Source organism: Entelurus aequoreus, linkage group LG03 (genome assembly GCF_033978785.1).
Source record: "Entelurus aequoreus isolate RoL-2023_Sb linkage group LG03, RoL_Eaeq_v1.1, whole genome shotgun sequence".
NCBI classification, from domain to species: Eukaryota; Metazoa; Chordata; class Actinopteri; order Syngnathiformes; family Syngnathidae; genus Entelurus; species Entelurus aequoreus.
This window is the reverse complement of record NC_084733.1, coordinates 92,052,132-92,074,772: the sequence shown is the minus strand read 5'-3', so window position 1 is coordinate 92,074,772 and position 22,641 is coordinate 92,052,132. Positions and strand designations below refer to the sequence as shown.

General features: G+C 40.1%; 4 protein-coding genes across 4 annotated transcripts; 1 reads left to right on the top strand and 3 right to left on the bottom strand.

The window, feature by feature from the left end:
• Positions 1-1,001: 1,001 nt before the first annotated feature.
• Positions 1,002-2,560, bottom strand: LOC133645988 (ankyrin repeat domain-containing protein 66-like). Its single transcript, XM_062040912.1, has 3 exons — positions 2,422-2,560; positions 2,099-2,360; positions 1,002-1,089 (listed from the first exon to the last, which is right to left on the bottom strand). The coding sequence occupies exons 1-3, from the start codon at positions 2,558-2,560 to the stop codon at positions 1,002-1,004; spliced, it is 489 nt and encodes a 162-aa protein (XP_061896896.1).
• A 1,945-nt stretch (positions 2,561-4,505) lies between these two features.
• Positions 4,506-9,853, top strand: LOC133647111 (uncharacterized). Its single transcript, XM_062043232.1, has 10 exons — positions 4,506-4,935; positions 5,978-6,088; positions 6,209-6,323; positions 6,500-7,350; positions 7,519-7,705; positions 7,821-8,069; positions 8,235-8,359; positions 8,727-8,773; positions 8,858-9,006; positions 9,134-9,853. The coding sequence occupies exons 1-10, from the start codon at positions 4,537-4,539 to the stop codon at positions 9,319-9,321; spliced, it is 2,421 nt and encodes an 806-aa protein (XP_061899216.1). The 5' UTR covers positions 4,506-4,536; the 3' UTR covers positions 9,322-9,853.
• Positions 8,929-11,447, bottom strand: LOC133647112 (uncharacterized). Its single transcript, XM_062043233.1, has 3 exons — positions 10,972-11,447; positions 10,369-10,587; positions 8,929-10,064 (listed from the first exon to the last, which is right to left on the bottom strand). The coding sequence occupies exons 1-3, from the start codon at positions 11,235-11,237 to the stop codon at positions 9,911-9,913; spliced, it is 639 nt and encodes a 212-aa protein (XP_061899217.1). The 5' UTR covers positions 11,238-11,447; the 3' UTR covers positions 8,929-9,910.
• A 908-nt stretch (positions 11,448-12,355) lies between these two features.
• LOC133647110 (tudor domain-containing 6-like) lies at positions 12,356-20,903 on the bottom strand. Its single transcript, XM_062043231.1, has 2 exons — positions 20,747-20,903; positions 12,356-16,772 (listed from the first exon to the last, which is right to left on the bottom strand). Exon 2 carries the CDS (start codon positions 16,752-16,754, stop codon positions 12,387-12,389), a length of 4,368 nt encoding a protein of 1,455 aa, XP_061899215.1. The 5' UTR covers positions 16,755-16,772; positions 20,747-20,903; the 3' UTR covers positions 12,356-12,386.
• Positions 20,904-22,641: the final 1,738 nt, after the last annotated feature.

Below are 22,641 nucleotides of genomic sequence, written 5' to 3'. Positions count from 1 at the left end.
TCCATCACTGCCTCTCAAGTCCTTCACTGTAACGTTCCTCATCTACGAATCTTTCATCCTCGCTCAAATTAATGGGGTAATCGTCACTTTCTCGGTCCGAATCTCTCTCGCTCCATTGTAAACAACGGGGAATTGTGAGGAATACTAGCTCCTGTGACGTCACGCTACTTCCGCTACAGGCAAGGCTTTTTTTTTATCAGCGAGCAAAAGTTGCGAACTTTATCGTCGATTTTCTCTACTAAATCCTTTCAGCAAAAATATGGCAATATCGCGAAATGATCAAGTATGACACAGAGAATGGATCTGCTATTCCCGTTTAAATAAAAAAATTCATTTCTTTAGGCCTTTAATCATACTTAGACAATCAAAACATTCTGTAGACAGGTTGGCACGACTTAATATTCACTTTTGTCCCACACCCGGTCCATTCAATGGCACAGAATAGAAGAGAAGTTAAATGAGCGTACATTCTTGACAGACATGAAATATAGTTCAAAGGTCAGAAATCCTACTACACGCACACAGAGGAGATTTACAAGCCGTCCGCCTTTGCTTGATAAGAACAAGGACAGCCTTGTGAGCACAAGTACGTAGTAACCGGGGCCACCGGTCTTCACGCGGAGCAACCTGAACTGCAAGCAGACATAACTTATATACAATTATTCTGACAATCTGACCACAGAACCTTCCTCCAGAAGGTCTTATTTTTGTCCATGTAAGCAAATATTAACATTGCTGTATGTATACTTTTGACCCTCACATTTTCAGTAGACCCATAATAAAGTCATAAAAGAAGCAAACTTCATGAATGTTTTTTGTGACCAACAAGTATGTGCTCCAATCAAAAAAATAAGAGTTGTAGAAATGATTGTATAGTCAAGACAGCCATGACATGATGTTCTTTACAAGTGTACGTACACTTTTGACCACCACTGTACTGTACAGGTATATCATAGCTGCCACTGACACAGGTGTAATTAACTCACAGATGTGGTCTTTCTTCATCCTTCCCACTCCTCGTCAGTGTCGTCCACCGACATTCCCTTGGCTGCTGCAGATTTGCGGTAGGCGTGACCCTCCGCCTCGGCCCTGCAACGGTCCAAAAACACTTGATTCCACACCAGGGTGACTGACAGCTAGGGATGATGTTCGAAACCGGTTCTCCCGGGTGTTTGATAAGAAAAGAACCGATTTCATGGACTCGAATCCATGAATTGAGAACCGGTTCCCGTTATCGAGGCCACTATAGTAAAGAAAAAGAGTTGGTTCTTTATTCGAATCCCGTCCCACAGGGCGTTTCCTGTGTGACGGCAATGTTATGCCCATTTGATTGTAGACTCTTACTGACACCTTGTGGCAATATGAAAATACTACGCGTCATTAGTTTGGCGAGGTCAGTTCAGTTCATGAGACAATTGAGAAGTAGACAAGTTGTGTTAGCTCTTACAAGCCTTGGAAAAGATACGTCTGTAAGTAAACTGTTTAACTTGTTTATGTAACTCAATATTAAGGTGGAAAGTGGTTAAATTTGATACTAAGATGTTTTTTTTTGTGCACTGTTTCAATGGATGTTTTGAGGACTTAAAATGGCTGCCAGTCGTGTATTTCCACCATCGAAATAATTTTTTGGAAGAAGAATTGTTGATTGATGACTGCGGTGTTCTTAGTGTCATAGTGTGTGTAGTTAGTATGTTCCAATAGCAGCAGAAGTGCACTTTTTGGAGAGCTGTATTATTTTCAGTTTTGTGCCCAAGGGACTGATTTTATTCAACACTATATTATTATTTATACACCTATAGTGATCACAGAGACAGGTTGTTTTTGTGTTACTGCATATATTTGTTTTTCTGAAAAATCCCACTTAATATACTTTGGGTAACAACAGTCAATATTTTTATTTTTTTAACAGTCAATATTTATTTTTTTTATTTTTTTCTTATAAAATAAAAGTGAGCTTTTGTTAAACCAAATATTGTGTTTTTTTTCATATACAACAACCTATCTGGATTCGATAAGAGAATCAATAAGGAATCGGTTCGATAAGAGGATTCGATAATGTGCTTGAACTGGATAATTTCTTATCAAACATCATCCCTACTGACAGCTGAGTGTGAACATCCACAAGTCGTACTTCTGAAGGAAGAGAACGCACTCCTTGTGTCCGTATATTTCCGCAAACCGCAGCGGCCTGTCCCCGCTGGCGTCCTCCTTGTGCAGGGGCGCGTGGACGGAGTGCAGCAGCCTCAGCACCGCCAGCGACCCGGCCTCCGCGGCAAAGTGGGCCGGAGTCCACCCGAGCTCCGTCCTCAGGCAGGGGCGAGCGCCGTGGTCCATGAGGAGCCTGGCTGTTTCCACGTCTCCTGCAGGAGGGGGGAGGATTATGTCACACCTTTAAAAGGTGGTAATCACGTGCTGTCCTACCGTTGGCTGCGGCCCAGTGCAGAGGAGTCTTGTTGCCCCAGTCTATGTCCTTCTGGTTGGGGTTGCATTTCTTCTCTCTCAAAAGCTCCTCCACGTGCTCAAAGTCCGCCGCGGCCGCTGCCTGGTGCAGCTCCGACATGTCTGCCGCGGTTGCCTAGGTGACTGGCTTCAACATGGAGGACAAACACTAATGCCGGTAATGTCGCCCCCTGCTGGAAGACTTCAAACTACCTTAAGAGCAGAAGGTGGAAGGCGGTGCTGCGTTCAAGAGACTTAAAATTAGGACCTAGAGCAGGGGTGCTCACACCTTTTCAGCAGGCGAGCTACTTTTTAAATGACCAAGTCCAGGTGATCTACCTCATATACTGTATGTTTACATACATACGTACATACATATACACGTATACATATATACGTACACGTACGTATACATACATACATACATACATACATACGTACACATATGTATACATACATACATACATACGTACACATACGTATACATACATACATACATACGTACACATACGTATACATACATACATACATATACATACATACATACATACGTACACATACGTATACGTACATACACATACATACGTACGTATACATACGTACACATACATACGTACGCATACATACGTACGCATACATACGTACGTATACATACGTACGTATACATACATACACACGTACGTGTACATACATACGTATACATACACACGTACGTGTACATACATACATACACACATATTTTTACATACGTATATATATATACACACACATACGTACGTATATATACACACATACGTACGTATATATACACATACGTACGTATATACACATACGTACGTATATACACATACGTACACATACGTACGTATACGTACGTATATACACATACGTATATACACATACCTGTGTATACACATATGTACGTATATACACATATATACACATACATACGTATATACACATACATACATATATATACATACATACGTATATATACATATATATACATACATACGTATATATACATACATACGTATATATACATACATATGTATATATACACACATATATACACATACATACGCATGGAGAAAAATCTACCGGTAAAATCACGGCACGATAACTTAAAAATAAAGACAACTTCAGATAGTTTTCTTTGTTTAAAAATAGAACGAGCACATTCTGAAAATGTACAAATCATAATGTTTTTTTTTACACTTACATGTTGCGGTTAATAGTATTTTACCTTTATTTGTTGTTATTCATATTTTCTGACTAAATGGTCTGATAGTGTTCATCAGTCAACTCGTTGGTGTTAATTTTCAATCTATCAAGATAAATCTATCAAGATAAAATCTATCAAGATAAAATCATAATGTTGTATTCTATTAGTATTTTATCTTTATTTGTTGTTTATACTTTCTGAATAAATGGTCTGATAATGTTCATCAGTCAACTCATTGGTGTTAATTTTCAATCAAGAAAAAAAAATTACAGGATTGTATTTATGTAGTTTGCTCATTTTCCTCGACTGGTGCACTAAGATCATGTGTTTTTTTGTTTTACATACATAGCATCATCTACAAAGATACCAAAAATTGCTATTGCGACATCTAGTGGACATATTTAGAACAGCTGTTTCATTAAAAAAAATTTGGTTCATTTTTATACTTAGCAAACTCATTCCGCGGGCCGGATAAAACCCGTGGGCAGGCCTGATCCGGCTCGTACGTTTGACACTATTGAACTAAAACCATAGAATTAAAAGGAAATCTCTCACTGGTCTCTTAAAGGCCTACTGAAACCCACTACTACCGACCACGCAGTCTGATAGTTTATATATCAATGATGAAATCTTAACATTGCAACACATGCCAATACGGCCGGGTTAACTTATAAAGTGACATTTAAAATTTCCCGGGAAATATCCGGCTGAAACGTCGCGGTATGATGACGTATGCGCGTGACGAAGGCAGTTGAACGCGTCATCTTGGAATAGGTCCCTCCCAATTTAAACAGCTCTGTTTTAATCGCTAATTTCCACAGTATTCAGGACATCTGTGTTGGTGAATCTTTTGGAAATTTGTTCAATTAACAATGGAGACTGCAAAAAAGAGAGTTGTAGGGAAGCGGTGTGTTGCTGCTGGATGTAGCAACACAAACCAAAACACAACCGGTGTTTCATTGTTTCTTTTCCCAAAAGATGGCGGCCAAGCTTTACTATGGAACAAAGAAGTCAAGCGAACACGGTTGGATTGGACGACACATACGAAGTACAGTGTATTATGCAGCGAACATTTCGAAAGATCATGTTTCGAAGAGGGTCCCTTGCGAATGGCAGAAATGGGAATCAGCACTCGTCGACTCGTGCTGAAGAAAGGTGCGAAGCCAACTATTTTCGATAGACCACGGACAAGTCCGGAGCACCCGACCCCCTCCACAAGCGGACAGACTGGGCACATGAGGTCTGCATTTGCCAAAAGGGAAAGGAAGAGGGTAAGAATCTTGATATCCAGTTTTCATAGTCAGACTACACTGTTCCAATATCCATTTCTTTGTTCTCAATTGTTGAAACCCCCCCACCTCCACACCCCGGATTGTAAATAATGTAAATAATTCAATGTGATTATCTTGTGTGATGACTGTATTATGATGATAGTATATATCTGTATCATGAATCAATTTAAGTGGACCCCGACTTAAACAAGTTGAAAAACTTATTGGGGTGGTACCATTTAGTGGTCAATTGTACGGAATATGTACTTCACTGTGCAACCTACTAATAAAAGTCTCAATCAATCAACCAAAACTAACACACACAGTCATAGACTACTCCAGTGGTTCTCAACCTTTTTTCAGTGATTTTCCCCTGTGAACATTTTTTTAATTCAAGTACCCCCTAATCAGAGCAAAGCATTTTTGGTTGAAAAAAAGAAAAAAAATACAGCACTATGTCATCAGTTTCTGATTTATTAAATTGTATAACAGTGCAAGATATTGCTAATTTGTAGTGGTCTTTCTTGAACTATTTGGAAAAAAAGATATAAAAATAACTAAAAACTTGTTGAAAAATAAACAAGTGATTCAATTATAAATAATATTTTGTACACATAGAAGTAATCATCAACTTAAAGTGCCCTCTTTGGGGATTGTAATAGAGATCCATCTGGATTCATGAACTTAATTCTAAACATTTATTTTGTTGAAGTATTATTCAATAAATATATTTATAAAGGATTTTTGAATTGTTGCTATTTTTATAATATTTAAAAAAAAATCTCTCGTACCCCTTGGCATACCTTCAAGTATCCCCAAGGGTATGCGTACCCCCATTTGAGAACCACTGGACTACTCCATGAACAATGAAATAAATTAACAATAAAATAGTCTACATATAATTATTGCTTCAAGTTCTAGTCAAGTTCTTCTGCAGTATAAAGTATCGTACATTTACTGACATTACTGTCAATAGTGTCAATACTGTCAATAGATTACAATAGACAATAATATAAAGTATTGTACATTTGTACATTTACAGACAATAGATCAGATCATGGACAGTACGACTACGGCATCAGTGGCGGATGCGGTGGATGAACCAATGGCAATGGCACTAGATTTGCCTGATGAGGAGGGCGATCAAGATCAGGTTCGATTTGTTTTCCTAATCAATGTTCAAATGGATTACAGTTCAAGCCCAATCCAAAAGTATTCATAATTAATGTAAATGAGGTATCCATATTACATGTAGCTGTTTCTCCATTTCCAGGGAAATACAAGAGAACAAGGATGCCAGACGGACTGGGTACCGATTGGGACAGCACCAACAGCAATGACCAGTAGCAAGAGCACCCAAACAGGGAAAATACATCATAGATCAAAGGGTATGTCTATTTCGGTGACGAACATGATTCTGCACATCACAGTACACATTGCACGCTGCCTGTGCAGAGTAGAGTAGACAGATAAATTAGGTGATTCAAAGACAATAATTATTATGTGATTCTAGTTTAATTTTAACAGATTATATAAAACAACTTGTGCTTGATTTTATTGCTAGGACACCAGGTGACCCCAGATATCCTCGAGAGGGTTAGAGCTCGGCCGGCCAGGGTTAGTGAAGTCCCATTGTCAAGTGTAGCAGCTCCATCTGACAGCCCCGAGATGCAGACTAACATAGCAGCTCCAGGTGTGTCTGGAATGCAAGCCAAGCTACGACCACCTCCTGCATGGTTTGATGAAGGACCAGCATCAAGTCCCACTGCGCCTTTTGTTGGTGGTTCTTCCGATGACAGCTATGTGCCGAGTGAGTCAACGACATCGGATCCGTGTCAATCTGACGGGTCGCCAGATCGCCCATGTACTCACCAGATGCATGAAGAGGGCTGCCACAAGGAACCGAAGTACATCATCTTTGAGTCGTGCCTCCAGAGTCTCGTCAAGTGGTGTCACTGTCCAGTCTGTGGCAGCCAGGACATAAGCCCTTCTTGGGATTCGAACGGTACACAGCTGACCATGACTCTTCAATGTGCATCATGTGACCAGAGGAGTAGTTGGAGCAGCCAGCCAAACATTGGCCCTTATGCCGCAGGCAACATCCTGCTGTCTGCTGGCATCCTCTTCGCTGGGGCATCTTCTGGCAAGGTGTTGCAAGTGCTGAACAGCATCGGAGTGGTCACGTATGTGAAGAGGACATTTTTCAACCACCAGGAGCTCATCCTGCAGCCAGCCATCAAAAAGGTGTGGGAGGAACAGCAACGGACGCACCTCACCATGCTGCAGGTGGAAGGCCGACCCCTCGTCCTTGGTGGTGATGGGCGAGCAGACAGTCCGGGACACAGCGCCAAGTTCGGTACCTACACCACAATGGAGCTTGTGGCCAATGTGGTTCTCGACCTTCAGGTTGTACAGGTACGACCATATAATCTCACTAAAACACTAGTAACACAATAAGCAGATAAGGGATTTTCCAGAATTATCCTAGTAAATTTGTCTAATAACATTAACCATTTCAATGTATACTAAGCCCCTTTTTCATTTTTTTCTTTGCTCATTCCTTTTCTGTTATATATATTTCAGAGCAACGAATGTCTTGGCAGCTACCATATGGAGATGGAAGGACTGAAGAGGATGGTGGAACTGCTGATCAGCTGGGACCTGGATGTCAGGGTGCTGGTGACAGACAGACACAGACAGATCGCTAAATGGATTCGTGAAAACATGCCCAATACACGGCACTGCTATGACATCTGGCATGTTGCAAAATGTTAGTTGGATTATTTGTATGCATGACAAGTTGTGAAGTAGTGTGTACATATCAGTGATCAGATGAATGCGATATTGTATTTAATCCACAAATTTCTGTTTTTTTCTGTTTGTAGCCATCGGAAAGAAACTGAAGGCCATCGCCAAGCATAAGGACTGTGAAGACCTGAAGCCCTGGGTGCAAAGTATAATCAACCACCTCTACTGGGCAGCAGTGTCTACACCGCCTGGAGAGGGGGAACTTCTGGTTGCCAAGTGGAAGTCTGTGGAGCGACACATTCAGAACATCCACAAGGACCATGGCGACCTCTTCCCAATTTGTACTCATGGACAACTGCAACGGCAAAAGAAATGGCTCAAACAAAGTGAGTAGGCAAATAAGTTGCCCGAAAGCAGTGAGGGACTAGCAGTATTTTCCTGCACATCTTTTGAAAGTCAAAAAATTCAGATAAACTTGTAAGTAAATAACCAGTTTAAGTTGACTGGAACATTTTTGTAGAAACGTTGTTCTATTTTAAATTTATGTTTAGGTTCACGCTCAGCAGTGAAACTGGAGGAGGTGGTCAACAACAAGTCCCTGCTAAAAGATATCGCCATGCTGTCGGGTGAACACCAGACTTCCAAGGTGGAGGCGTTCCATAGCCTTATCATACAGGTGAGAATTAGACTGATCGCCTGTAGGTGGTGTCGGTGGTTACCACCTGCCACTAGGACTTTGGTGGCCAGGGAGCAAAATACTAGAGCATACTAAATGAAGCCTTGATACAGTCAGTGTAAGCAAGAGAATGTTGGAGGTCCAACATAGTGGCTGGCATCTTGGTGAGAAAGATTGCAAACAATTCTGGCGTGGTGTTAACATTGAAAACAAAACAGCTTCATTACTGCAGGAGATCAAGCTTTAATAGCTGACTATTAACAGTTTAATACACAAACATTTGTATTCAAATTTACAAACAATTTATAAATTTACACACACATTGTATGGACGCATGACTGAATAAAGTGTCTTTTATCTTATACAGTTCGCACCGAAAATGTATGTCTTCTCATACATCGGAATGCTGTGCAGGTATGTTTCCACACTAATCTAAGTGTCACTAGTGTGTGCCATACTTTAGTACTAATTATTACATTATTCTGTTACCACACCTAGGAACCTGCTTGCTGGGCTGCACTGGAACGAAAATTCGAGCCGCCCTATAGCCACTACACAAGCGGGTGCTGAGCGCTATGCAGTACGCTACCCGAAGTATAAAGCAGGGGGCCATGTGGTCAAGAAAATCGCGACAGAGCCAACATACCGTAAGTGTAGAGGACACAAAACATGTAAACACTTGACACTTTGTATCATGATAATAATACTGTCAAGTTTCACTCTCCATGAGTATATTATGTTGTGAGCAGGAACATGTACAATTGTATTTTGCAGGCTACGTAGATGACTTGATCAGGGAGGTTGTTGCTGGCTGCAGACAGACCCCTGACGAGAGAACACCACTCAGCGTCACTGTGGATGTGCCTCCCTTCCTCTGCGATGAACTGGAGAAGCCAGACAAGGAGGAAGCCATCGCCAAGCACAGGAGTCGCTTCGGTAAGTGTGAAATGCCCTCCCGGTAACAGTTAGAGATGCTACCTCAGTAGAAGCATTTAAGTCCCATCTTAAAACTCATTTGTATACTCTAGCCTTTAAATAGACCCCCTTTTTAGACCAGTTGATCTGCCGTTTCTTTTCTTTTCTCCTCTGCCCCCCCCCCACGTGGAGGGGTTATTCCGGTGACCATGGATAAAGTGCTGGCTGTCCAGAGTTGGGACCCGGGGTATACCGCTCGCCTGTGCATCGGTTGGGGACATCTGCGCTGCTGACCCGTCTCCGCTCGGGGTGGCCTCCTGCTGGCTCCACTGGACCCTCACTAATATGTTAGACCCACTCGACATCCATTGCTTTCGGTCTCCCCTAGAGGGGGGGGGTTACCCACATATGCGGTCCTCTCCAAGGTTTCTCATAGTCATTCACATCGACGTCCTACTGGGGTGAGTTTTCCTTGCCCGTGTGTGGGCTCTGTACCGAGGATGTCGTTGTGGCTTGTACAGCCCTTTGAGACATTTGTGATTTAGTGCTATATAAATAAACATTGATTGATTGACTGATTGATTGATTGATTGATTTTATTGATTAAGTACAGTGGCCATGTAGATTCTGTTGCAGTCACTGCACGTCTTGGAACCCCGTGTAGTCCATCGATGGGAATGTTGTCCTAATCTTATGTACTACACAAGCTGGTAGTACCACCCTTATGTCCTTTCCCAGATATCCCCAGCAGAAGCGGACAAACTGTCGATAGGCTGTGTGTCGTCTCCGCCTGCAAGTAGCAAATGATGGCAGCTGTTATTATCCGGACATGGATACACAGTGACTCACTGTTCTCTGAGATTCAAAAGACATTGTCATGCATTCTATTCATTTGTCATTTACTGTTGCAGTAAATTGTAAATATTGTTGACATCTACGGTCCATCTATGTAATACTTCTATGATATATAATGTCATGTGCATTGTAGCACAGTACATTTCACAGAATAAGAATAAGATAAGAAAGTGCTCATTCTGACTTATCTTCCAAAGGTTGATAGAATAAAGAATTATTTAAACTTATTAGTGCCTCACTCATTTTGCTGTTGCTGCAGCATGCCATATTGCTGTTTGTAGGCGTTATACGCTGTCTGCAGCACCCATTCATCCAGACACACAGATGGAAAGCCATGGTGGTCTATGATGCACGTCTTCACCCCCTCCTCCTCCATCGTTCTGGTCACTGCCTCTATTTCACTACAGCAGACACACTCAGCCACTGTCTCCATGTTCACACAGTTTTGACATGTACACCTGGAAATAGAAATGTTCATAATATTTGTAAATCAATTCATATTATTGACACCTGCAATCTGCAAACATGTGGAATAATTAATATTATCATTGTCTTGTTGTGGATCTTATTAATCTGCATGCATATTTTTAGTATTGCCGGTATATGGAGCTGTGGCCCATAGAAATAATGGGTAATTAATTAGGTTTGACATTGTGTCAATGATAGATACTTAGTGTATAGATAGGCCTGGGGTGTAAGTTGTAACACTAACAGTAACACATTGTGTCAATGATAGATACTTAGTGTATAGATAGGCCTGGGGTGTAAGTTGTAACACTAACAGTAACAGTGCAAGACTAGGCCACAAACTAAAACTAGTCTATAAATAAATAACATATTACCATTCTGTATTCTCAAGGCGATCTATGTCGTGTGCTCCTCCAGCATCAATAGCAGCAGCGTCCTCCTGACCGTCTTCATCAGCGTCGGGTTCAAAGCGATATGGCTCTATCCCTCTCACAGCTTCTTCCCTATCTGAATCGCTTCCACTCCCCACTAGTCCTTCACTTGCACTTTCCTCATCCACAAATCTTTCATCCTCGCTCAAATTAATGGAGAAATCGTCGCTATCTCGGTCAGAATCGCTCTCAGATCTGGCGGCCATCATTGCAAACAATAGGGAGCTTTGCGGATATGTTCAATTGTCCACGTCACGCTACTTCCGGTAGGGGCAAGGCTTTTTTTTGTCAGATACCAAAAGTTGCTATCTTTATCGTCGTTTTTCTATTCTAAATCCTTTCAGCAAAAATATGGCAATATCGCGAAATGATCAAGTATGACACATAGAATAGATCTGCTATCCCCGTTTAAATAAAAAAATTTCATTTCAGTAGGCCTTTAAATGCACACAATTTTATTTTATTATCACTTCAGACTTTTGCTTGCATTACGTTTTACTGTGCACACCCAACACGTTGTCGCCGTATCTTGAGCCCAGACATGAGGTTTAAAAAGTCTAATACCTGATGTTTATTCATTCCAATTACAACACGTTTAAACATGTTTAAGAGTTAAGGACGGACAAGAGACAAATGTAAACAATTACGCAATGCAGTTCACATACTAGGTCTATAACGCACATCTTATCAGTGACATCTAATGAGTCCTAAAACAAGATTTATATTAACAATTTGTAGCAGGATTAACCATTATCATCAGTAATAGACTTAGAAAACTTTGTATCAGTGTATTTGAGCAGCTAGCCTGTTTCATTGCAGTATTTCTCCATCATTCCATTCACACTCACCCCTTCACACTCCACTTCTACTGCATACTGAGGCAGAGCAATCTGTGCGTTGTCTTCCACGCGAAACACTGTCACTTTGAGTGGTTTGTCAGCCAGAAGGCTAGCAAACTCTTTGCAGGCACCTTTGTCCCAAGAGCCTGTAGCCGCTTCAAATCTGTTCAGTGAGCACAAAAAGGCCCGAGGGGCAAACTCCAGCAGACCACGAGCCAGCGGCCTGACATCTTCGGTGTTGACGTGCGAGTAATTCCCATAGTCGATGAACACCACATGAAAGTTGTCGTCCACTCTGGAGATCACTTGAGCGCGATACCAATTGTGGTCCGTTGGGTACAAAGCCAGACAAGGACTGCCAGGAAGGAGTGACTCCAGGAAGTTCTCGTCCAGCTCGGCTTGTCCCGCTTCCTTGGCAAGAGCTGACAGCTGCTCCAGGACCTGTGCGTTACCGAACAGGCACCAGAATAAATTGGGGTCCACAAGACAAGAGGCATAAACAACCTCAGGCTTATTTTTTCAGATATTTGGCTTTTCGTACATGGCAACGTTTACATTCACTGTCGGGGTACTAGTTTGTCTTTGACCATTTCGGGGAGATTCCCCTGTGGGAGTTGTAAAATGTCCTCCGGTGGTTGCCTTCCAGTATTTCTGCATTGCTGCGTTCACAGACACTCCTTCACACTCAACTTCCACTGCATGATATGGTAGATCAGTCTCTGGATGGTCTTTAACATGACACACAGTCACTCTGAGGGGCTTATCAACTAGAAGATTGTAGAAGTCATCGTAAGCGTCATCTTCCCAGGAGCCCTGCGAGTCATCAAGTCCATTCAGAGTGCACAAAAAGGCCTGAGGGGCATAATCCTGCAGACTCTGAGGCAGAGGTCTCACGTTCTGAAGGGCGAGGTCAGCTTCATTCCCATAGTCGACAAACACCACGTGGACTCTATTTTCCTCTTTGCTTATGATCAGTGCTCGATACCATTGGTTGTCTGTGGAAAAGAGTGCGAGGCAAAGGCTGCTTGGTCCAAAGGTCTCCGAGAAGGTGAGGTCCAGCTCTGCTCGTCCTTCAACCTGAGCAAGACTCACTACCTTGTCGAGGTCGTCTGTGTTGGTAAACTGACACCAGAAGAAATTAGGTTCCACGATACACGAAGCATAAACCTCCTCCATTTTGTTTAAGCTAACATTTGGGTGCTTGTATGAGCATGTGCTTGCATTTTCCTTGATCGGAATCACGTTGGACTCTATAGGTTTTGGGGGAGTGGCTTCTCGAGCCCTTTCAATTTCAGACTCAGTAAGAATGTTTGCTTTCCAGTATTTTTGCATGGCCTCGTTTACATTTGTATTCCCACACTCAATTTTCACTAAATGTTGAGGAAGGGAAATTTCTGAATGCTCTTGCACATTTAACATTGTCACTCTGAGGGGTTTATCAACGAGAAGAGTGTAGATGTCCTCATAAACCTGATCATCCCATGATCCTTTGGACTCATCAAATCCATCCAAACTGCACAAGAAAGCCTGAGGAGCATATTCTATCAGAGACATGGGGAGGGATCTCACATATTTAATCTCTAGCTCAGACTCGTTTCCAAAGTCCACAAACAAAACACTGACCATGTTGTTGGTCCTCCGAACAACTTGAGCTCGATACCACTGGGAGTCATCGGAAAAGAGGGCAAGACATGGACAACCAGGGTTTAAAGTCTCTGGGGCCGTCGTGTCTTGTACGGACTCTCCAACTGTCTGAGCAAGGGTTGACACAGCGTTCAAGTCTTCAGTGTTGGCAAACTGACACCAGAAGTAGTTAGGTCCAACAATGCAGGAGGCGTACACCTCTGTACAGTCAGGAGAAACATTTGGCATCTTGTATGTGAAACTATTAAGTCTTTCAGGGCACTCAGGGGGGCAATTTTTTGCCACTGCTGTGGTTGGTTGGCTGGTTTGGGGCATTTCTTCTTTGTGAATAGTGCTGTTCAAAAGTTCCTCTCCAAGAGTCTTTTCAGGGTCACGTTTTAATGCATTTGCCAGGGTTGTGTTGGGTTGTTGTGTTCCATTGCTTCTCTGCTGTTTATTTTGATCAACCATCTCCTGAGGTTGTGATACAAACACAAGTTCTTCTCTTAAAAAGTTCTTATCTTGTAATGCAGCCTCTTTTGGGACCTCTTGGCTAGCTGGCACAATTTGCTCGGTCATTGCTTGTTGTTTTGCATTTACCATCTTCTCTCTTACAATGACATTTATATTGAGCGAGCCTTCAAACAGTTCCACAAGCAGCTTCCCTCCATCCCCTGTTGCCGCTACAAAAATAGTGAAAGTTGTGTCAACGGCGTGATCTGCAAACCACTGGTTGACCTCCTCCAGTACATCAACTGGAACGCCAAAGAGTCCGAGAGGAACCGCCAATACTGGGACAGACTTTACGACGCTTGCACTGGCAGACAGGGGGAGAATATCAGACTCATTCACTGAAAGGGTGTTGCCGTAGTCCACAAAGAGAACTTCTGTATTTGGAGACATTTTCACCACTCGACCTCTGTACCACTCGTTATCTGTGTACCGAGCAAGGCAAGCAGTGTTGAGTCCAATGGGGTCTCTGTCTCCGCACTGAGACTTGCCAATTACTTTCTTCACATCCGCCTTCACTTCTTCGAACAAATGAGAATTTCTGTTCAGCTGGCAGAAGAAGTGGTGCACAGTATCTGATGAAGTTACCCACACCTTCTCTTTTCTGCCAACCTCCATATTATACGTGAAATAACTGTACGTATTCACATGGACGACAGGGAGGGCTTGAGCGTATTTCTGGGCAAGCAGTTTGCAAGCACTCTGAGCTGACGTTTCAAGATCTACCACATTAACCATCTGACCTTCTTCATCAGAAATGATGTCTTGTATTGTGCATTTGATTTCAGACTTGCCGGATTCCACAAACTTTTGAAACTCAACTGATGCAGCGTTGTTCCAGGGAGTATCAGATGGTGTATTTGGGTTGCCTAAGCGACACTGAAAGGCCTGAACATCAAGTTGCAGAAATGCCGGGTCGATGTGGCAGACGTCTCTCAGGGGCACCCTTTGTGTCGCACCGTAGTCCAAAAATTGCACATCTACTTCGATGAAGTGGCCACTAGGGATAATCCTTGCTCTATGCCACATGCCATTGTCTGGGTTTCGAGCGACACAGGGTGACTCAACTATGGACAAAGGGTGGATGGAGGCATACTGGTCTTGAAGCCCTTCCATCAGTAGTCTTAGAGTCTCTTCATTTTCACTTTTTTGACACCAGAACTTGTGCGGACCTTGAATGCAGGATACTTTTACATTGATAGTGCTTCCCACACTTAACAGATCTTCTTGGTGAACATGTTTCACCTTGGAAGTCAAACAATCCTTATTCGGGAGTAATAGCGATTGAGGAGGTTCAGAGTCATCTCGGTCACTGGGACCAGTGTCTTGTTGATCATCAACTGGTCCATTTTCGGCAGAAGCCAAAGTTTCCTTTTCCAAGTGGTCATCTACATCGACAAGGTTTATAAAATCCACTCCTGGCTCATCTTCTGTATTGAGAACCGATGCGGGTTCAATCTGGATGTCCAAAGGTCTTTCAGTTGCAGTGGCTAGGAAAAGTTCAGCTTTCTCCAAAAAACAAGTGTTCATGCATGTGCCATTTGTGTTGTAGAGTGTGACACTATAGGCATCGTCACACGTGTGATGCTTTTCAAGCCTGACCACAAACGTATTGTTCAGCAGTAACGACTTTAAATACTTGATATGATTTTCCGTCCATCCTGTGCCGCCACCCACCACCCCATATAGGGAAAAGCAATACGTGACCACCGGCATTCTAAGGAATTTCTTCTGTAAGGGTTTGATGCATCCCACGGGGACAAACTCGGTTTTTCCTTCGTCTACGTGCGTGACTTCCACAAGCGCATCACCATTTCGGACGTTTTGTTTTAGCAGAGAGCGATGCCATCTGTGGTTTTCCCCTCGAGTGGCGCACGGTTCACCGCAGGTCTTTGGTTGTTCTTCTCTAGGATCTGAAGACTCGTCATAGTAGAGTTGCATCTCTTCTGAGAGAGTTTTCAATGCTTGGGAATAAATTTGTAGTTTGCAAAACACTTTATGGGGATCAATTACTTCAGTCACTAGAACCGTTTCAAACACGCCACAGAGCAGTTCTGGGTAGAAGTACTGGTTGGTATCATCGAGTGGTACACCAATATTCAAACTCACCTGTGTCATGTTACAGGTGATGGGTGAATTTCCTTTGGGTGGATGCAAACATTTCAGTAAAACGTCTCTGAACTCCTCCACCGGAAGCTTCCTTGCAGCCCCCAAGGTGCACATTTGCTTGGAGATGAACGGTATGTCTAAGAGAATTGTCCTGTCTGGCATCAGAACATGCTGAACCACTCCGCTCATCGTCTTTCCAGGAAGAGACCTCAAAAAGTTAGCAGCTTTCTCGGGCCAGTTCTCCTCGAGGGCGACGATGTTGGCGAGGATACAAGATTCAATTTCAGGAGGGAGGAAGAAACAGTCACTCTGGTCCCATGCTAGGGCATCCCACCCACTGACGTGGGGCCGTCCTTGGTCAATGAGGAAGACATGGCAAGCTTCATCTTGGATGGACACAATGCGAGCCCGATGCCACTTATCGCTGATGCAAACCAAACACAGGTCCCCGGCTTCTCCTACAGATCCACAAAACAATCTTTGAGGGAACTGTATGTGCTCATTCATTTGCTGGTAGGCATGTTTCCTGCCCACGTCCATGTTGACCCACAGTTCCATGAGACCACATTTGGGGTTTGGGTTGACTCTCTTGATGGCAACGGTTACTTGGGAGCCTGGCGTCGGGAGCCCGGGGATTGAACACATCGTGAGGCTTACATGTATCTAGAAAGTAATGGAACGTTGAACCGAATTAGGCTATTAATAATTGATCATAGACTTAGATTGTTTATAAGCTGTATCAAAATAAACATTGATTTAAAAAATAGGCCCTATAAATACAACAGATTAAGGGCTCAAATCTACTAAAATGGGTGTATTTCTATGTATTGATAATGATTTAGTGGTTATTTTTAGGGATGTCCGATAATGGCTTTTTGCCGATATCCGATATTCCGATATTGTCCAACTCTTTAATTACCGATACCGATATCAACCGATACCGATATCAACCGATATATACAGTCGTGGAATTAACACATTATTATGTCTAATATGGACAACCAGGTATGGTGAAGATAAGGTACTTTTAAAAAAAAATTATAAAATAAACTAAGATAAATAAATTAAAAACATTTTCTTGAATAAAAAAGAAAGTAAAACAATATAAAAACAGTTACATAGAAACTAGTAATTAATGAAAATGAGTAACATTAACTGTTAAAGGTTAGTACTATTAGTGGAGCAGCAGCACGCACAATCATGTGTGCTTACGGACTGTATCCCTGCAGACTGTATTGATATATATTGATATATAATGTAGGAACCAGAATATTAATAACAGAAAGAAACAACCCTTTTGTGTGAATGAAGAGGGAGGTTTTTTGGGTTGGTGCATTAATTGTAAGTGTATCTTGTGTTTTTTATGTTGATTTAATTTTTAAAAAAAACAACAAAAAACGATACCGATAATCAAAAAACCAATACCGATAATTTCCGATATTACATTTTAACGCATTTATCGGCCGATAATATCGGACATCCCTAGTTATTTTAGCTAAAAGTTGATTTGACAGTCATGTTCAGAAGTGTATAAAATAATCCAAATACCATGCTGACCCAAATAAAAGAAACTTCATGAATGTTTTTTGTGACCGACAAGTATGTGCGCCAATCACTCTAACACAAAAAAATAAGAGTTGTTGAAATGATTTATTATTATTATGTTTGATCTAGGACGGGGGTAGGCAACGCACGCGGCTCTCGAGGACTGCCCTAGTGGCTCTTTGGAGCTTTTTCAAAAATGGAAAAAGATGGTGGAAAAATACATTTGTTGTATTAAGAATGTTTCTGTAGGAGGACAAATAGAACACAGCCCCTCCTAATTGTTACGGTTTAATATGTTTGTGTTTAGGGATGTCCGATAATGGCTTTTTGCCGATATTCCGATATTGTCCAACGCTTTGATTACCGATACCGATATCAACCGATACCGATATCAACCGATATATACAGTCGTGGAATTAACACATTATTATGCCTAATTTGGACAACCAGGTATGGTGAAGATAACATACTTTTTAAAAAAATTAAATAAGATAAATAAATTCAAAACATTTTCTTGAATAAAAAAGAAAGGAAAACAATATAAAAACAGTTACATAGAAACTAGTAATTAATGAAAATGAGTCAAATTAACTGTTAAAGGTTAGTACTATTAGTGGACCAGCAGCATGCACAATCATGTGTGCTTACGGACTGTATCCCTTGCAGACTGTATTGATATATATTGATTAATAATGTAGGAACCACAATATTAATAACAGAAAGAAACAACCCTTTTGTGTGAATAAGTGTAAATTGGGGAGGGACATTTTTTGAGTTGGTGCACTAATTGTAAGTGTATATTGTGTTTTTTATGTTGATTTAATAAATAAAAAAAAAATTTAAAAAAACAAAACAAAAAAAACGATACCGATAATAAAAAAACAATACCGATAATTTCCGATATTACCTTTTAATGCATTTATCGGACATCTCTATTTGTGTTTATGCTTCACTGATGACAGTATTGTGGCGGGCGCCGCTTTGTCCAACTAATTTCGGCTGTCCTTGAACTCATCATAGTTTGTTTACATGTACAACTTCCTCCGACGCTGCCTCAAAAAGACGTGTTTTATGCCACTCCTTTGTCTCATTTTGTCCACCAAACCGTTTATGCTGCGCGTGAATGCACAAAGGTGAGCTTTGTTGATCTTATTGACCTGCGCGGAGTGCTAATAATCGACGCCAACATGCTATTTAGTTTAGCCGTGCGTACATATTGCGTCATTATGCCTCGTTTGTAGCTATATTTAAGCTCTTTTAATTTCCTTTACTTTTGTTCTCGGTGTATTAAATTTATTTTTGCATGCCTCATGACACATTATCTGTATGTAATATTGGCTGCATTTCTGATTGTGTGCCATGTTGTTCCAGACCACAGCAAACGTTACCCAGCTTGCAAAGATTGTAATAAATCCATTATCATTTATTGCCAATTCCTTTAACTTGGGCACACACACTTGTACCTTTGGCATTTTTAAGCCAGTCATTTCCAGGAGTTGATGCATGCATGTGTGATGCATCATGTTGTATGCATGCATGTGTGATGCATCATGTTGTATGCATGCATGTTCCAAACAAACTCAACTCAAAAGTTAAGATATTTTAGTCGGGTATTTGCTGCCACCCACTGTTCATTTAGTACAGGGGTCACCAACGCGGTGCCCACAGGCACCAGGTAGCCCGTAAGGACCAGATGAGTAGCCCGCCGGCCTGTTCTAAAAATAGCTCAAATAGCAGCACTTACCAGTGAGCTGCCTCTATTTTTTAAATTGTATTTATTTACTAGCAAGCTGGTCTCGCTTTGCCTGACATTTTTAATTCTAAGAGAGACAAAACTCAAATAGAATTTGAAAAATACAAGAAAATATTTTAAAGACTTGGTCTTCACTTGTTTAAATAAATTCATTAATTTTTTTACTTTGCTTCTTATAACTTTCAGAAAGACAATTTTAGAGAAAAAATACAACCTAAAAAATGATTTTAGGATTTTTAAACACATACACCTTTTAAATTCCTTCCTCTTCTTTCCTGACAATTTAAATCAATGTTCAACTAATTTTTTTTATTTTTTATTGTAAAGAATAATAAATACATTTTAATTTAATTCTTCATTTTAGCTTCTGTTTTTTCGACGAAGAATATTTGTGAAATATTTCTTCAAACTTATTATGATTAAAATTCAAAAAAATTATTCTGGCAAATCTAGAAAATCTGTAGAATCAAATTTAAATCTTATTTCAAAGTCTTTTGAATTTCTTTTAAAATTTTTGTTCTGGAAAATCTAGAAGAAATAATGATTTGTCTTTGTTAGAAATATAGCTTGGTCCAATTTGTTATATATTCTAACAAAGTGTAGATTGGATTTTAACCTACTTAAAACATGTCTTTAAAATTCTAAAATGAATCTTAATCAGGAAAAATTACTAATGATGTTCCATAAATTCTTTTTTTAAGTTTTTCCTCTTCTTTTTTTCGGTTGAATTTTGAATTTTAAAGAGTCGAAATTGAAGATAAACTATGTTTCAAAATTTAATTATAATTTTTTTCGTGTTTTCTCCTCTTTTAATCCGTTCAATTAAGTGTAAATATCATTAATTATTAATAATAACAGAGTTAAAGGTAAATTGAGCAAATTGGCTATTTATGGCAATTTATTTAAGTGTGTATCAAACTGGTAGCCCTTCGCATTAATCAGTACCCAAGAAGTAGCTCTTGGTTTCAAAAAGGTGGGTGACCCCTGATTTAGTAACATTTAAGAACATTAGTGTTTCTATTTGTTTATGAATACATACACTTTCAAAAAGGCTAGCGCCATGTTATTGTCCCACTTCCGGTGTGTCTAACATGAAACTCTTGGCAAATTATGCGGACTAAATGGAGATGTCAGCAGTTCGGTGGGAATAAAACATTTAAACTTTACTTTGACTTTAGACTGGCAGAATTATAGATAAGGTCAGAGAGAATGACATGTATTATCCACACATTCAATACATGAACTGTCTTGTTAAATCATGCTAGCTTAAACAAGACGAACTAGCAATTAAACTATTGTAATTTACCCTCTCAACTAAACACACACGAAGCGTACTCACCTTTTTCCTTTCAGGTCGCTTCAAAAAAATCCCCCAAAGATGTAAAATCAACGGAATGTTTGTTTTTTTGTGTTAAAACTACAGCATTTTTTTTAATGTTGCTTTCCAAGCTGCTCTTAATTGCTAGTACCGCCAGGCGCGTGCAGGTGGGCGGGGCGGTAGGCCAACGGCCTATCACGTCCAAGCCTTTCAGGTGATTGACACTCGTACCAGGAAGTACACAAACTGGAAGTAATAATCGTCTCGCTTACTAGTTTTTGACATTCAGAAAGCCGACGATTAAAATTACACGGACAGAAATGCGTTTTGGTCGTTTATAAGTCCACGTTTTAGGGAGAAAAGCTTTCGTTTTCAAAATACTTGCGTACCCTTTCGGGTAGGCGGGGCGTGTAGGTAAAACGGAGGGGGCGGGTTCCAGTGGGCGGGTAGCCAATCACGTCTAATTCTTGCAGGTGATTGACAGTCTGACCAGGAAGTGGGAAAAAAACGGAAGTAAGGATTGCCACTTCCTTGTTAACCATAGCAAGTATTTTATTTATTTATTTTAATTTTTTTCATTGAATCGTACCCTTTTTAATCATTGTAGAATTTTCACTCTGATTTTGCGTGAATAATTTTTAAAGTTACATGTTAGATAAAGTTCATTTTTATTTCAGTTATTTTTGACTTTTCATTTTCATTTACAAGTTAAAAAATTCTGATCATTTTCTCACGATTAATATTAATAATAATTATACATTATTCATATTAATAATAATATTCATATTACAATGAAAAATTTAAGCATGCATGGGCCATTTTGATATTTTTATTGATCAAAACCAGTACGATATTTGGATGTTTTCTAACCTTTATGACTCCCCTCAAGTCTATAAGGGTCATAAAAATGTTAAAAAAATAAATACAATTATTTTTTTGATCATTTTTATTCAACGCTTAAATCTGTAAATCAACTTCAGATCTACAAAGTTTTTTTGGAGCCTTGAATAGGTCAATAATTCATGGATTTTGATGCATTATTATTTTTTGAGCAATGACAAAAGAAAGAAAGGAAGAAAGAAAATAGCCTTGCTTTGTGTTATTAGAGTCATCATTGCAACTTTTTCTTGTTACATTTCATCCGTTTGCTCTTTTAATTCCACTTTGTTGGTTTTTTTTTTAGTAGTTTTAGAACACCTGTGTCAAACTCAAGGCCCGGGGGCCAGATCTGGCCCGCCATGTCATTTAATGAGGCCTTGAAAGCCTTGAAATAATATAAAAGTATTTGACCCTTTCTTACTAGATAGATTTGTTCTTTCCATTTTGACAACAAAAAAAAAAAAACATGTATTGCATGCAATTGAATATATTTTAAACTTTAATATTATCTAATAATGAAAAATATATATATACTATCGAAAAGTTTTTTTTAGTTAAAATAAAAATAATAATTAATATCTGCTTGATTTATGATTTTAAGGCAAGTTATCTCTCAAATTGTACAGTGTAAAAATCACAATAGATTTTACTGTAAAAAACAAAAAACACTGGGAGCTCAGTTACTAGAGTTTTACTATGGTACCGTTTTTCCATTTAATATGCTGTTTAAAAAAAACAAAAAAAACAACATAAATTGTACAGTAAAATTGTGGCGACAGAGAAGCCTTTTTACTGCAAAATCAAATGTATTTTGGGGTTGGTTTTTTTTACATTTTATGTAAAAAAAAAAATTAAATAATCAAATTGTATGAAAATATCATGAGGCGAATCCCTAAACATGTATTTATTTATAAATTATTTACGGCTACAAGTGGCCCTCTGACGGCAGCCATAACTGTGGGAACCACTTTGACCCTCCTGTTTTAGAATGTGCCACGGCCTGGCATGAAATTACCAAACCCCAAAAGCAGTGAAGT

What these genes read in the sequence shown, in the direction of transcription:
- LOC133647110 (XM_062043231.1), bottom strand. Translation starts at nt 16,754, where the DNA reads ATGTGTTCAATCCCCGGGCTCCCGACGCCAGGCTCCCAAGTAACCGTT.
- LOC133645988 (XM_062040912.1), bottom strand. Translation starts at nt 2,560, where the DNA reads ATGTCGGAGCTGCACCAGGCAGCGGCCGCGGCGGACTTTGAGCACGTG. An exon ending in GCACTGGGCCGCAGCCAACG is followed by an intron (nt 2,361 to 2,421) that starts GTAGGACAGCAC and finishes CCCCTCCTGCAG; the next exon opens with GAGACGTGGAAACAGCCAGG. An exon ending in ATGTTCACACTCAGCTGTCA is followed by an intron (nt 1,090 to 2,098) that starts GTAGGGATGATG and finishes GGACCGTTGCAG; the next exon opens with GGCCGAGGCGGAGGGTCACG.
- LOC133647111 (XM_062043232.1), top strand. Translation starts at nt 4,537, where the DNA reads ATGGAGACTGCAAAAAAGAGAGTTGTAGGGAAGCGGTGTGTTGCTGCT. An exon ending in AAAGAAATGGCTCAAACAAA is followed by an intron (nt 8,070 to 8,234) that starts GTGAGTAGGCAA and finishes ATTTATGTTTAG; the next exon opens with GTTCACGCTCAGCAGTGAAA. An exon ending in CGCGACAGAGCCAACATACC is followed by an intron (nt 9,007 to 9,133) that starts GTAAGTGTAGAG and finishes TGTATTTTGCAG; the next exon opens with GCTACGTAGATGACTTGATC.
- LOC133647112 (XM_062043233.1), bottom strand. Translation starts at nt 11,237, where the DNA reads ATGATGGCCGCCAGATCTGAGAGCGATTCTGACCGAGATAGCGACGAT. An exon ending in CGCCTTGAGAATACAGAATG is followed by an intron (nt 10,588 to 10,971) that starts GTAATATGTTAT and finishes TTCTATTTCCAG; the next exon opens with GTGTACATGTCAAAACTGTG. An exon ending in CTGCAGCAACAGCAAAATGA is followed by an intron (nt 10,065 to 10,368) that starts GTGAGGCACTAA and finishes TGCTACTTGCAG; the next exon opens with GCGGAGACGACACACAGCCT.